The sequence below is a fragment of the Podarcis muralis genome, chromosome 2, assembly GCF_964188315.1.
Source record: "Podarcis muralis chromosome 2, rPodMur119.hap1.1, whole genome shotgun sequence".
NCBI lineage: Eukaryota > Metazoa > Chordata > Lepidosauria > Squamata > Lacertidae > Podarcis > Podarcis muralis.
In genome coordinates, this window is record NC_135656.1 from 124,240,834 (window position 1) to 124,255,771 (window position 14,938).

The following is a 14,938-nucleotide window of genomic DNA, read 5'->3' on the forward strand; positions in this document are numbered from 1 at the left end:
GTTAAAGAACCCCAGACAGATGGACAGCCAACTCTATTTTTAAAAAACCTCTGATGAAGGAGAGTCCACTGCCCTTGGAACAATTTTGCCCTTCTGCCAAGTCGCAGGAATCAGATGCAGCCCACGGTGCGATTTTCATAGAATCAAATATTCGGGGAGTTAGAAGGGGACACAAAGCGGTCATCTAGTCCGAACCCCTGGCAGGGCCGGAATCACAGCTAATTTTGGATCCTGAACTGGACCGGCATTTCTATTCTCTCCTCCCACTAGCCAGCCTCTTCCAAAGCCATTCATTCTATGCTTTGCTCCCTCATTCCTGCTCTGTTAGGAGTGAATAAAAACAAAACTTTTAAGGATTTGCAAACCCCAATTAAGAAAAAGAGTGTGTGCAGCTGAACGTTTTAAAAGCTCAAATTGCTATTATCATCATTTACGTTTTGAAAGTGGGGAAAATAAGCCTATTGCTGTCGCAATTTGAGGTCTTGTGCTTTCCCCTGTGTTTTAGGCCAGTTTAACAGTAGATGCTTCAGGGCCAGGTTCTGGGACACACAAGCACACATAGCTTACTGCAAATATAGAAACTCTAACCCCTCTTAATTAGTGAGTATGTTTCCCTCAGGCAGAAGTATAAACTTCTGCTAAGATGGAAAAAACAGAAAGCAGAAAAACATGCTTGGCATATCTCACTAAAGGCCTCCCACCTCCCTCTTCTGGCGTACAATATTAGGCCTGCTGGAGAATGCTTGCAATGTGTGTACTATCGGACTCAATGAATGGATGCAATATTCTCATTCTCTCTATCAAGGGCAGGATAGTGAGGTCAACCAAATAACAGAATCTTTGGAAAACTTTCCAGACTGGCCTCCAGTATCTATAACCAAAGTCAAGAACCTTATTTTAGTTAAAAAATAATAAAGCACCCAGCATAGACTATTTGCCCCCAGAACTGTTGAAATCTAATATCAGCTGGTGGGCCTCCCAGATGGCAGTAATATTCTCATTTATCAATTCATCCGGGTTTTTTCCTGAAGTCTGGGCCACTGCTGTGGTCATCCCTTTATTCAAAATGGGCCTTCAATCCGATCTGGCTAGTTATAGACCAATTAGTTTGCTACCTGTAATTAGCAAATTATATGCAAAGCATCTTTACAATAAGCTAGTTGATTGGATAACTGATGAAGCTATTCTTGCTGAAGAGCAAGCAGGAATTAGATAAGGCAGATCCACTACAGACCATTGCTTTGTACTAGCCCATTTTATAGAGAAGTATGTTAAGAAACCTCAGCGCCTAGGGCTTGCCGATCGAAAGGTCGGCGGTTCGAATCCCTGCGGCGGGGTGCGCTCCTGTTGTTCTGTCCCAGCGCCGGCCAACCTAGCAGTTCGAAAGCACTCCCGGGTGCAAGTAGATAAATAGGGACCGCTTACTAGCGGGAAGGTAAACGGCGTTTCCGTGTGCGGCTCTGGCTCGCCAGAGCAGCGATGTCACGCTGGCCACGTGACCCGGAAGTGTCTCCGGACAGCGCTGGCCCCCGGCCTCTTGAGTGAGATGGGCGCACAACCCTAGAATCTGTCAAGACTGGCCCGTACGGGCAGGGGCACCTTTACCTTTATGTTAAGAAACCAGGTGGTGTGCTATATGCAGCTTTCATTGATCTGAAAGCTGCATTCGATTCAGTCTCTCGAGAAAGACTGTGGGATAAGTTGAACTCTTCAGGTATAGATAAAAGATTATTCTTATTGATTAAATGTCTATATAAAAACTGCTGAAAAACATTTTACAGCAGGTTTTTATCCTTTTTCCCAAACCCCCTTTTTCCCTCTCCCCCTTCACAGAATTGCATAGAAAATGTTTCTCTCTTGTTCCCTGGCTCTGCTCCCGGAAGAGTTTGCAACAATCTAAATGTGCTTGGACAAGGTCAGCTAGCCTGAGAAGCAAAAGACATTGTTCTCTACCTTTGTTACATAGAAAGATGCTGAGCTAAAAGCTTTTAGGCTTAGAGAGAGGAAAAAACTTTGAGAAGTGCAGTTTGAAAAGTGCTTGAGGCTTTGAGGCCTGGCTGGGGCGGGGCGGGGGGGGGGGATTCACAAACAGTTTTTTAGGGTAAGCTAACTAACTGTTCCCCTTCAGTACCAGCCACAAAGAGAGTTAAGCAAGGTTGTATCCTAGCTCCCACACTGTTTAATTTATGTACAAATGATATTGTTCAGAGTTTAACATCCCCAGAGTATCATGCCTCGAAATTGGCCACAAAAGCCATCTCTATATTACTATTGGATGGATTTCCCCCGAAATTGATTTTTGAATTCTGAATTTATTGTTACTCATGTTTTATACTGTATTTTATGCTGGGTTTTGTTGCATCAATTAAGTGTTTTAAATTTGTTGTTAGCAGCCCTGAGCCCGGTTTTCTGAGCCAGGAAGGGTGGGGTATAAAAAAAAATATTATTTATTATTATACGCAGATGGTGTGGTACTTTTATCCCGAACAAGAGTAGGCCTAAAAAGATGGATGAGGGCATTCTCAGGATACTGCCAAGGAGAACAGCTGGCTGTGAATTGCAAGAAAACTCAAGTTTCAAGAAATGATAGTCAGTCACGTTGAAGCTGATTGGTCTGGGACGGAACGCAACAAGACTCTGATTGGCCAGCAAAGAAAAGGGAGTTGACTGACAGCTGGCAGAAATAGTGACAGTTGGGCATGTCAGTTGGTGAGGGAAGGTGTGAGGCAAAGAGCGCTGAGAGGAAGCTGAGGGCTGGATATGAAGCTGCCATTAGGGCCAGGAAAGGGGAGCTGGCAGCTGTGCCAGGCCCAGGCTGCCCTGCTTTTTTTTAAAAAAAGCCTTAACTTAAAGATTTCAAAAAAGCAGGTTTTTCAGAGATTGGTTAAGCTAGCCAAGCAGCCAGAAGTACAACCGGAGGAGCTTTGGGGGGCGGTCAGAGGCAGGAGCACCAGGGGAGTTGGCCCCAGGGAGTTGGCACCTATGGCCAGAAGCAGATTGTCCCCAGTAGCTAAACCGGGTTGTGAGCATATATGGCCAAGGTGGAGTTTTAGGGTCTTTGGCCTGAGGTAAATTTGCCTTCTAGAGGCTGCTGTCAGCAACTGCTATCGAGTCCAGTCCACAGAAACTGTCACTGAGCACATCAAAAGCCGCCCAGTCAGTATCAGTGTCTTCTTGATGGCATTAATGTGCCTTTAAAAAACAGTCTTAGTTAATGGTTCGTTCTCTCCAGTATTAGCTGGGTATAATAGATTTGGCCACTGTGAGAACAGGATGCTGGTCTGATCCAGCAGGGTTTATTAAAAGGTGGGACCAAAGGAAACCTTTATGTGGTGATAGTTGAGGGAACAGTTTTCCACACAGATGAAGAAGAGTTGTTTGGATTTGATATCCCGCTTTATCACTACCCAAAGGAGTCTCAAAGCGGCTCACATTCTCCTTTCCCTTCCTCCCCCACATCAAACACTCTGTGAGGTGAGTGGGGCTGAGAGACTTCAGAGAAGTGTGACTGGCCCAAGGTCACCCAGCAGCTGCATGTGGAGGAGCAGAGACGCGAACCCGGTTCACCAGATTACGAGTCCACTGCTCTTAACCACTATACTTCCCTGGGCTGTATGGGTGGTCATTGGGAGCCAGTGTGGTGTAGTGGTTAAGAGCGGTACTGGGCCAGTCACACTTCTCTGAAGTCTCTCAGCCCCACTCACCTCACAGAGTGTTTGTTGTGGGGGAGGAAGGGAAAGGAGAATGTTAGCCGCTTTGAGACTCCTTAAAGGGAGTGAAAGGCGGGATATCAAATCCAAACTCTTCTTCTTCTTCTTCTTCTTCTTCTTCTTCATTTGAAGGCCTTGTGGGCTGTAGGCCCCTGACGTTTGTCTCCATATGCCAGACCTGACTGCAACACAGAGCCAGTGAAGTAATTTTTCCTCAGAATGTGGAGTCTGAGACCTTTCAGAGTACGAAGGGCTCTTCTAGATGGACCCCCCCCCCCAAGGTGAGTGAGGGAGATGGAGTCAACAAAACCATATCCCTTTACCCATTCTACTCAATTCTCACAAATAAAGTCTTCCTGGGACTTTGGAGAGCTTGGAGGACCCCCTCAGGTGGACTCTTCTTCCTCGAAGGTTTTTAAACGGAGGTTGGATAGCCACCTGTCAGAGATTCTTCAATCCCTGCACTGAAGGGGGTAGGACTAGATGTACTCTATGATTCTAGGGATTGTAGGCCACCATGTCTGGTGTAGCCTAGGCCAGGGTTGGATTTGCCTGGAGCCTCCCATTTTTGCCACTATCGATGGGTGTAGCATCAAAGCCACATCCTGCAAGCTTCTGTTTGATGTACATCTGTAGTCAGGCACTGCTTCCAGGTTCTGGAAAGCAGGAACAGATACGGAAAACGCCCAGACACCCCACAAGAATCCTGGGACTCCTCAAACCCAAACAAGGAAGCAGCGACTCTAAAATTAGCTAAACGTGTTTTAATGTGTGTTGACTACAAAAGGCAGGGCACAGTCAGAATTCCAGGCCAATGGAGAGAAATAGTTTCCGTCAAATGTATATATATACATATATTAATCATAATATTTTTTAATAAAAAAACTAAGGCACAGGGGAAATAAAAGGAAGCTTCATACAAACCAGTCAAGAAATAATAACAGGACCCAGTAAGGCATAAAAACATGCATTATAGCAGCCTCCCTCCGAGGTTTTTGGACTGCAGTGGCCGTACTAGTGTGCAGCTGATGGGTGCTGTAGTCCAAAGTCACCTGAAGGGTGCCATAGGCTATAATAGTAAATAAATGTGGGGCCTACTCTTTTTTTCCCCAGAAGGGTGACAGCTACCAGCATCAGTCTGTGTCTGCATTGATGTTTGGTTCGTTTTTAAAAAATCTGCATATTTATATAGCTTGCTCCTTTTCCACACCCCAAATATTTATTTGTGGGAACTAGGAGGGAGCCTCTTGAGAGTCCCATGGAAGAAGATCAAACCTATCCATTCTGAAGGAAATCAGCCCTGAGTGCTCACTGGAAGGACAGATCCTGAAGCTGAGGCTCCTTTTGGCCACCTCATGAGAAGAGAAGACTCCCTGGAAAAGACCCTGATGTTGGGAAAGATGGAGGGCACAAGGAGAAGGGGACGACAGAGGACGAGATGGTGGGGCCGTGTTCTCGAAGCTACCAGCATGAGTTTGACCAAACTGCGGGAGGCAGTGGAAGACAGGAGTGCCTGGCGTGCTCTGGTCCAGGGGGTCACGAAGAGTCGGACACGACTAAACAACAACAGGAGGAGCCTCTGCTATGTGGATTCCTCAATGACTAACAAGGGGTGATTCAGCAGCATCTCAGGGGTGACGTACTGGCTCTCCTGGGCGAATTCTCTGATAGGACGCAAGACCGACACCCCCTCCGAAGGCATCTCAACGTTCCAGGAAATTATGGGGTTCCCCGCCCCGACATGAATCCTCTGGTGCCTGTTTAGATCGGCTTTCCTATAGAACCTCTTCCCGCATTCCAGGCACTGGTACGGCTTCTCCCCCGTGTGGATTCTCTGATGGGAAGTGAGGTCCGTGTGCTGGCGGAAGTACTTCCCGCACTCCAGGCACTGGTAAGGTTTCTCGCCGGTGTGGATGCTCTGGTGGCAAGTCAGGTTCTTCTTCTGGCTGAAGCTCTTCCCGCACTCCAGGCACTTGTACCGCTTCTCCCCGGTGTGGATTCTTTGGTGGGTGAGGAGGTTGGACTTGTCGTAGAAGCTCTTCCCGCAGTGGGAGCACATGAAGGGCCTCTCCCCCGTGTGGATTCTCTGGTGGGACGTGTAGCTCGTGATCTGGCTGAAGCTCTTCCCGCACACCAAGCATTTGTACGGCTTCTCGCCAGTGTGGACCCTTTGGTGCCTGGTGAGGTGCGGCTTGTCGTAGAAGCCCTTCCCGCAGTACGAGCAGACGTAGGGCTTCTCCCCCGTGTGGATCCTCTGGTGAGAGGTGAGGCCGAAGCTCTGGTGGAAGCTCTTTCCACACACCAAGCACTGGTACGGCTTCTCGCCCGTGTGGATTCTTTGGTGGATAGCGAGGCTTGACTTGTCGTAGAAGCCCTTTCCGCACTCGGCACATTTGTACGGCCGCTCCCCCGTATGGATCCTCTGATGCGACGCCAGGTTTGCACGCTGAGTGAAGCTCTTGCCGCATTCCGGGCATTTAAACGGCTTCTCTCCCGTGTGGATTCGCCAGTGAACGTTAAGGTCTGATTTGTGACTGAACCCTTTCCCGCACACCGGGCAGACGTTCCTCTTTGCTCCTTTCTGCTTTTCTTGCTGAATAGGAACTTTGGGGAAGCTGCTGCCCTGCCAATTAACTGATTCATTCATCCACACCTCCAGCTGATTCCGCTCCTGATTTTTTGGCCCTTCGTGATTCCCGATTTCCTCTTCTGTCTCTTGATACTTGCTCCTTTCCAACGACTCTCTGGATGGTCCCTCCTCATCCTTACTGGGCCACCCATCACCTTCTGGAAGAAAGGAGAGGAGCCTGGTTAGAAAGGGCAGAAAGCTGATATATAATGAATTGAAGAAAATGTTTAAAATGACGTTTGTAAAAAAACCCAGAAGCATTTCTGTTAGGGACTGTAGGAGAAGACCTGCCAAGGAAAATAAAGAATTTGTTTATGTATGCTACGGCAGAGGCAAGAGTCTTGAAAGCACAAGGATGGAAGAATGAGCAAACCCTCACAAAAGAACGGTGGCAAGAGAAATTGATGGACTATGCAGAGCTGGCTAAGTTGACATACAAACTGAGAGATAAGGACAACTGTGACTTCACAGAAGAATGGGAACTTTTTACAAATTATCTAAAAAGACAACAAAATGAACTGGACTCCTTGGCAGGTTTTGAATAAACATACACAAATTTATTGAAGGTTAATATAGTAGATAGATAATGTAAGGATTTATACAATTTTACAGTATGCAGAGAACAGTATGTGTTGAGAAATCAGAGAGAGGAGCTGAGGGAAGTCTTGGGGGGAGGGTTTGTTGGGGAAAGGGGGGGAAATAATGAATATGATATGTTTTGATATTTTGTTATGTTGAAATTGTTAATAATTTTTTTTTTTAGAAAAAGAAAGGGCAGAAAGCTTTTCATCAAACCAAATTCACTCCCACAGAGAAAAGGCTGCACATATGTGGTTTAGTCGAGGCACAACAGGTTTATCCAGACCAATGGATTCAAGGTACTAGAAAGGAGATTCCGACTAAACCTCAGGAAGAACTTTCTGAAAGTAAGAGTGGTTTGACTGTGGAACGGTCTCCCTCAGGAGGTGGTGGGCTCTCTCCTTCCTTGGGAGGTTTTTAAGTAGAAGTTGGATGGCCACCTGTCATGGATGCTTTGGCTGAGATTCCTGCACTCCTGGGGGTTGGGCTAGAGGACCCTTGTGTTCCTTTCCAACATTCAAGCTTCCTCAAATGAATCCTGGGAACCGTAGGTTATCAAGGGTGCTGGCAACTGTAACTCTGTCGGAATGGAACGGCTGTTCTCAGGATTCGAGGGAAGTCCTGTGCTTTGAATGTGTGTTTTGAATTCACGTTTCCAATGGATCTGCTCTTAGAGGTGTTGTGTATAATTCAACAGAAGCGGGTTCCTAGACTGGACTCCCTTCTTTAAAATTATCTCTTTAAACTAAAATTATTGCTTTAATAAAATGAGAAGTACATTGTCATGCAACACATAGTTGAACTATGGAGCTTGTTCCCACAGGAGGCAGTGATGCCCATCAATGTGGATGGCTTTATGGAGGTAAAGGCTATCAATGGCTACTTGCCATTATGCTGCTGCTGCTTCTAAGTACTAGTTGCTGGAAACAGCAGAGGCTACCTAAACTCAGAGCAAAGATTGATCCTTTAAGTGAATTCTTAATTCACTATTTTAACGAATTATTTGAATCTTCCTTGAACTGCATTTCTTGTACACAGGTTATAGACTTATGCACTCAAGGCAATACAGAAACTGCTAAAGTAAAATAATAATATGAAATCCTTTACCCAGCAAGGCCACGTTCCGGGAATTCTCCAGCATGACTTCTCTGTACAATGTTCTTTGGCCTGGATCCAGCAGAGACCACTCATCCTCCGTGAAACACACAGCCACCTCCTCAAAGGACAGGGAACCCTGGAAGAAGAAGAGGAGGAGGAGGAGGAGGAGGAGGAGGAGGAAGAACATGGTGTTCCCCTGTTAACAGGCAAATCAAAGGAGAACGGTTGTCCTTCACTCCCAAAAGCGGAGAGAGATGTTTGATGTGTGAAGGGGGAGGTAATTTCCCTACAGGGGTGATTTAATATAATATTTTAACAAATTATTGTGCTTTTCCAACAATAAATGCTGGTGTCAAAGCAGTTCATTAATAATAATAATAATAATAATAATAATAATAATAATAATAATAATAATAATAATTTTATTATTTATTTATTTCGCAAAGCTACCAGCATGAGTTTGACCAAACTGTGGGAGGCAGTGGAAGACAGGAGTGCCTGGTGTGCTCTGGTCCAGAGGTCACAAAGAGACGGACACGACTAAACGACTAAACAACAACAACAATAATTTATTTATACCCCACCCATCTGGCTGGGTTTCCCCAGCCACTCTGGGCGGCTCCCAACAAAATAATAAAAACATGATAAAACATCAAACATCAAAAACTGGGACATGAAGATACCAGGTAGCCTGACATCTGGCTAGTTGATATTATAATGCCCATCAATCTCTGACTTTTGCCTTCTGGGTTTCTGGGGGTCTTCCTGTTGTTATTCTGTCTCTCACAGCTACAGTAAACCTACCATTAAAATTATGGACTGGTCATTTCTTCGTCAGAGGGCAAACGGCCAAATTTAGCAGGGGATCAAATACTTTATCCCCCCTCACTGTACACACACACAGTTTTGATATCAATCAGTCTCTCCCTGCCTTGCAAATATTTTTCAATGATCCTTTCTTTACCTGAGCCGGCTGCACAGCAGCTGCTTCTGCTCCGCCGTTGAGAGACCTTTCAGGGGGTGGCGGTGATGTCATCCCGTTCCCTGTGAAGAGGTGGTGGAGGCAAAATGTGGAAAGCAGTAGTACGTCAGTGAACTGTGGGTGAATTCCAGGCCCCCACAAGAGGAGAGGGGGAGCTGGACTTTCTCCTGGGAACTTTGCACCCATAAGTGTCAACTTTTCCCTTTTCTTGCGAGGAATCCTATTTGGAACAAGGGAATTTCCCTTTAAAAAAGGTAAACGTTGACAGCTATGTGCACCCCCACCATGAAGGGATCCTCCCTTACCCGGTAACATGTTCCATGGACGATCCTCTAGGTTGATTACCCCAAATAACGGGACCTGACAGGTACTGGGCAGGCCAAACTCTGCCTTGGGGGAATCGATGATCACTTCCAGCACCTGAAACAGAAGGATCCCATGCGGGGAAATGGGGAGGAGTTGAGAGAAGCAATACCGACCGAGGGACAGATTCACGCCTCCCTCCCCATAGTCTCTGCAAAACCCTGCTGAAATCAATGGGGCAGAATGTCTGGGCCTCCCCACCCAGTGCATCGTGGATAACTATCTGGCAATCCATGGTGGCCATGCTCTGCTCTCCACGGTTGCAGCCAGCAGGGCTTCTGAAAACCAGCTGTTGGAAACCTCAGGGGTTAAGAGGGCTCTTGTGCCCGTGTCCTGATTGCAGGTTTGCCACAGGCAAAGTCAGGTGGCCTTGTCTGACCAGCAGAACAATCGGCCTCTAGAGGTAGTGAAATCTCTCCATTGCAAGGAACTGCATGTCAAAATACAACCCCTCCTTTTAATCTGGAAATCCGCCATGATGGAATAAGACCGAGCTACAGAGTTATAAATAGTCATAGGGGGAGGTGAGCCCTTAATATGTCATTATATTTGTATTTCAGGTTCGATTTGGTCAATCTCCCCTGGAAAGGCTGATGTTTGATGCAACCGGTCAGGGGAAATTCATGAGCAGACGCCTAGAATTGTTTCATCGGAACTGAGAGAAGATGGCGGCTGCCAGCAGCGAAAAGACTTTTGGATTGATTTGGCAGAAATACCAGCGTGTGGGGAGATGCTGCACGGACAGAGGGGTATCATACACATAAAACCCACACAGAAACACGTCATTTTACTTCGACTCGCTTGTGGAAACAACTTGGAGGCAGTGAAAGAAGGAAAACAACAGGAAGATTTAAAGGAACTATTAGAAATGACTATCAAAAGCAGCAGAGATATGAGATAATCAGAGCCCCCCCCCAAAAAAAACTTGAAGCATGGGAAGCCCCAACAAAAAAAATATAATTCGGCAGAATATTTGGATTATTTTATATGTATAATTTGGAATATTTAATGTGATTTGATTGGATCACATTAAATAATTGGAAAAATTAATAAAAATGATTTAAAAAAACAAAATACAAGCCCTCCTTGGGTACAATCCCAGCTCCCTAGAACTGTCAGGGTGTTCAACTTTCTCACCTGATCCTCTTCCTGCTTTCTGTCTTCCTCCCGACTCAGGAGGAAGCCTTCGGCCAGGGCCACCGCTTGGGAACTGGTCTCTGGCCCACACTCCCTGACCCAGCTCTCCATCTCCGGGGGGAGGACAGCCAGGAACTGCTCCAGGATCACTAGGTCCAGCATCTGGGCCTTGGTGTGCCTTTCTGGCTTCAGCCACTGGCGGCAGAGACGGTGGAGTCGAGTGCAGGCCACACGGGGCCCCTCGGCCTCCGGGTAGCGGAAACGCCTGAAGCGCCGGCAGAGAGTGTTTGAACTCACTGCTCCTTCATCCAGGATCTTCTGCCCTCTTCTTTTTTGGAATTCCCCAGAGTTCTCAGCCAAAAATGAGCCGGGGCCTTTTCCTGATGCCTCCCTTGCTGCGGCTGGAAGACCCATTTTACCTCTGAGATCCATCTCGGCTCCCTTCCAGACCAAAAAGTCCTCTTGCTGCAAAGTTCTTTCCATTCCCAGGACAAAGGTTTTTTTGAAGAGGCCCCTGATTAGTCTCAAAAGACCTAAAAGGGTGCAATCCTATATGCGTTCACCTGGGAGCGGAGTCCTGTTGAAATCAGCAGGGCTTACTTCTGAGTAGACGCACGCAGGAAATGCACTGCTGGTCTACAGGCAAGCAGGTGAGTTTTAGGCCAAACAGGAGGCTTTCAGCTGGCAGTTCAAGATTCTCCCTTTGGAAAAGAAAATAAGAATGAGAGATTGTGTCACATATCGATGTACTGTTATATTCCCTCACTCATAAATATTCCCTTTGCATTGCTGGGGGTTGGAACAGATGACCATTGGGGTCCCTTCAAACTCTACAGTTCTATTATTAGAACGTGGCCACCGTGGCTGGTAGCCATTGACAATCCTCTCTACAAATTTATCCAATTCTCTTTTAACTCTATGCAAGTTGGTGCCTACTTCTTCCTGTGGGAGGGAGTTCCACAGTTTAACTCTGGGCTGTGTGAAAAAGGGCTTCCTTTTATCTGCCCCGGATCTCCCAACATTCACCTTCACTGGACGCCCACGAGTTGCTGGTGTTATGAGAGAGGAAGAACTCGTTCTCTCCTTTCCCACTTTCTCACCCGTTTATAAGCTTCTCTCACGTCTCCTCCAACTCGCCTTTTCCCCAGACTAAAAAGTCCCAAAGGCTGCAACCTTTCCTTACGTCGCTCCATCCCCTTGAACATTTGAGCTGCCCTTTTCTGAACCTTTCCCAAGTCTGCGATATCCTTTTGGAGGTGAGGCGTGACCAGAACCATACACAGGACTACAAACACGGTCGCACCATATATCTGTACAATGGCAAGTCCACTCAGAAGAAAGTGTCTTGTATAATCGCTTCTAGACCGCCCTGAGAGTTCTACCACCAATTTAACAGGTCAGTAACTTAATTTTTTTTAAATTGCTATTACATTTCTACCCCACCTTTTCTACAAAGAGCTCAAGGGGATGTACACACTTTGCCCCCTCTCAATTTTTTCATACGGAGCCCCCAGTCGTTTCACAGACTATTGACCCGTACACCACTAATCCTCTGCCGCCAACCAGGTCCTCCCTGGTAAATCACTTAAGTGTCATTCAGGTTCTTAAGTTAACAAAGAAGAGTGTAGTTTATTGCAAACACAAACCTTAACTGCATTCAAAACGTTGTTGCTCTTTACCTTCTTAGTCTTATTTTATCCTGTCTCTTCCATCTCTTCTACCTCCCCTCACACAAGAACCAACTGTCTCTCTTATTTCCAACTGCCTGCCAACTGCTTTTCCAACTGCCTTTCCCAACCAACCCACTAAAACCAACCTGGGCTAAGCCCTTTTATAAGCAGGTAGGCTCCGCCTCCAGCTTTCCTATTGGTCTACATATTAACCCTTTCTCCCCCCCCCCCTGTACAGACATTTTCAAATGAACGGGCAAACGCCACACCTCACAACAACCTTGCAGGGTAGGTCAGCCTGACCGACCCAAAGTCATCCAGTGGGCTTCGTGGGTGAGCAGGGATTCGAATCCTGATCTCCCATGTCCTAGTCCAGAACACTAACCGCTACTCTGCGCTGCCTCTCAGGCAGTGCGATGTGAGCACTCCCCCAAGTCCAAGAAAGTTATTTATACAGTGGTACCTTGGTTCTCAAATGCCTTCGTTCCCAAACACCGAAAACCCGGAACTAAGAGTTCCGGTTTTCGAACATTTTTCGGAAGCTGAACGTCCAATGCGGCTGCCGGCTATTGTTTCCAGGGCGCATGCGCCAGTTTTGAGGTTTTTCCGGTTAATTTGTTTTTGTGACTGTGTGGAACCCAGTTCAGCTACTGAATGATTGATTGTGTGACTGCGGAAATGGATAAAAGCGATCATCAGCTCAGGTAAGGAAAAAAATAATTTTAATTTATTGTTTTGTATTGTAAAATTTGTATAAGGAAAATAATAAATTTCAAAAAATTATTATTATTATTATTTTAAAAGAAGAAGCTACGAACATGAGTTTGACTGCAGGAGCTTAGACCAAACTGGCGTGCTCTGGTCCATGGGGTCACGAAGAGTCAGACACGACTAAAACAACAACAACAAGGAAGTAAGAGCTGTTTGAGAGAGGAACCGGCTAACTCTCTTTCGCCCACATGCCAGGGATTCCTCACCTGGGATTCATAGAATCATAGAATCATAGAGTTGGAAGAGACCACAAGGGCCATCGAGTCCAACCCCCTGCCAAGCAGGAAACACCATCAGAGCACTCCTGACATATGGTTGTCAAGCCTCTGCTTAAAGACCTCCAAAGAAGGAGACTCCACCACACTCCTTGGCAGCAAATTCCACTGTCGAACAGCTCTTACTGTCAGGAAGTTCTTCCTAATGTTTAGGTGGAATCTTCTTTCTTGTAGTTTGGATCCATTGCTCCGTGTCCGCTTCTCTGGAGCAGCAGAAAACAACCTTTCTCCCTCCTCTATGTGACATCCTTTTATATATTTGAACATGGCTATCATATCACCCCTTAACCTCCTCTTCTCCAGGCTAAACATGCCCAGCTCCCTTAGCCGTTCCTCATAAGGCGTCGTTTCCAGGCCTTTGACCATTTTGGTTGCCCTCCTCTGGACACGTTCCAGCTTGTCAGTGTCCTTCTTTAACTGTGGTGCCCAGAACTGGACACAGTACTCCAGGTGAGGTCTGACCAGAGCAGAATACAGTGGCCCTATTACTTCCCTTGATCTAGATGCTATACTCCTATTGATGCAGCCCAGAATTGCATTGGCTTTTTTAGCTGCCGCGTCACACTGTTGGCTCATGTCAAGTTTGTGGTCAACCAAGACTCCTAGATCCTTTTCACATGTACTGCTCTCAAGCCAGGTGTCCCCCATCTTGTATTTGTGCCTCTCATTTTTTTTGCCCTGCGGGGGTTGGGCTGGATGGCCCCTGGGGGTCCCTTCCAGCTCTATGGGCGGTTTAAAACACGCATAGGAAGAGGCGCCCTGCAAAGCGTGTGCTTCCCCAAAAGGCTTGCCTGGCAGAGTGGCCTTGTCAAGGAGGGAGGGGGGGCTTCGGAGAGACGAGTCTTTTCCGGGGGGGGGGAGCTGGGAAGACTTTCCCCTTCTCAACTTGCTTCCCAAAGAACCCTTCCCCCCCACTCCCGTCTCAACCCGACAAAAAAACCCCATCATTTCCACCCCCCTCCAACCCCCCCCCCCCATTGCAAACTCACCCGAGACCCCCCACCTCTTCCTTCCTCTCTCTCTCTGAGTTGGGGAGGGAGGGGGGCAGGGGAGTGAAGGCAGGAAGTGACGTAACTCCATCTCATTTCTTCCTCTTCCTCTTCCCCCCCAAACCCTCTCTAGGACTTTGCAGCGCGTGGCTTTAACCCTTGCAGGGACGACCAGCAAGTGGCGCCTCTGCAAATTACCCTCATTTTGTGCTTTTGCTGGTAGCTTTTTTGGGGGGTGGGGTGGGGAGGTGCAAGCCAAGGGTTACGCCGGCGTTTCTTAAAACTTTTTCACTGTCCTGGGTGCCCCGAAAGCGATTTGCAAGAGAATAGCACAAGGAAATTTATTTATTTTTTTTAAAAAATAATATTTATTAATTTTCCAACAAATTAAACACAACACTACCAAAAAAAAAAAACATACTACAATACAGTACAAAAAACACTACAAAACACTAACACATACAACTAACAAAACAAAACAAAAACCATTTAAAACACAGTCCAATTTCAATATCTTATCTTTCTTTCACTTATTTCCATGACCTCCTCACACCTCCCTTTTTGTATTCCACTTCTATTAATTGTTTCAGCAATTTCTTTCCATCTTCCTCTGTTTTCTATCCTATAATTATCTTAACACATTCTAACCTTATTTTTCCCTTTAATACTCTATTAATCTATTTATACTTAATTCCTTATAACATTTCTACTAAAGCCATATAACTTCATTCCAAC

The 14,938-nt window shown here is 46.4% G+C and overlaps 1 protein-coding gene across 4 annotated transcripts; it reads right to left on the reverse strand.

Moving 5' to 3' along the window:
* Nucleotides 1-4,459: 4,459 nt before the first annotated feature.
* LOC114592663 (uncharacterized) lies at nt 4,460-14,276 on the reverse strand. 4 transcript variants are annotated; one of them, XM_077923213.1, is made up of 7 exons: nt 14,204-14,276; nt 12,632-12,838; nt 10,499-11,199; nt 9,304-9,418; nt 8,981-9,060; nt 8,026-8,152; nt 4,460-6,497 (listed from the first exon to the last, which is right to left on the reverse strand). In XM_077923213.1, the coding sequence occupies exons 3-7, from the start codon at nt 10,979-10,981 to the stop codon at nt 5,293-5,295; spliced, it is 2,010 nt and encodes a 669-aa protein (XP_077779339.1). In that variant the 5' UTR covers nt 10,982-11,199; nt 12,632-12,838; nt 14,204-14,276; the 3' UTR covers nt 4,460-5,292. The 4 variants fall into 4 exon arrangements, with proteins under 4 accessions (XP_077779339.1, XP_077779341.1, XP_077779338.1 ...); XM_077923215.1 differs by lacking the exon at nt 14,204-14,276 and adding an exon at nt 12,987-13,383; XM_077923212.1 differs by lacking the exon at nt 12,632-12,838 and having other exon boundaries at nt 14,204-14,261.
* Between the last annotated feature and the right edge of the window lie 662 nt (nt 14,277-14,938).

Bases quoted from the DNA above. Each gene is read 5' to 3' on its own strand.
- LOC114592663 (XM_077923213.1), bottom strand. From the start codon at position 10,981: ATGGAAAGAACTTTGCAGCAAGAGGACTTTTTGGTCTGGAAGGGAGCC. The intron at 9,419-10,498 runs GTGAGAAAGTTG...CTTCTGTTTCAG, and splicing joins GAAAGCAGGAAGAGGATCAG to GTGCTGGAAGTGATCATCGA. The intron at 6,498-8,025 runs GTAAAGGATTTC...CCTTTCTTCCAG, and splicing joins CCGGAACGTGGCCTTGCTGG to AAGGTGATGGGTGGCCCAGT.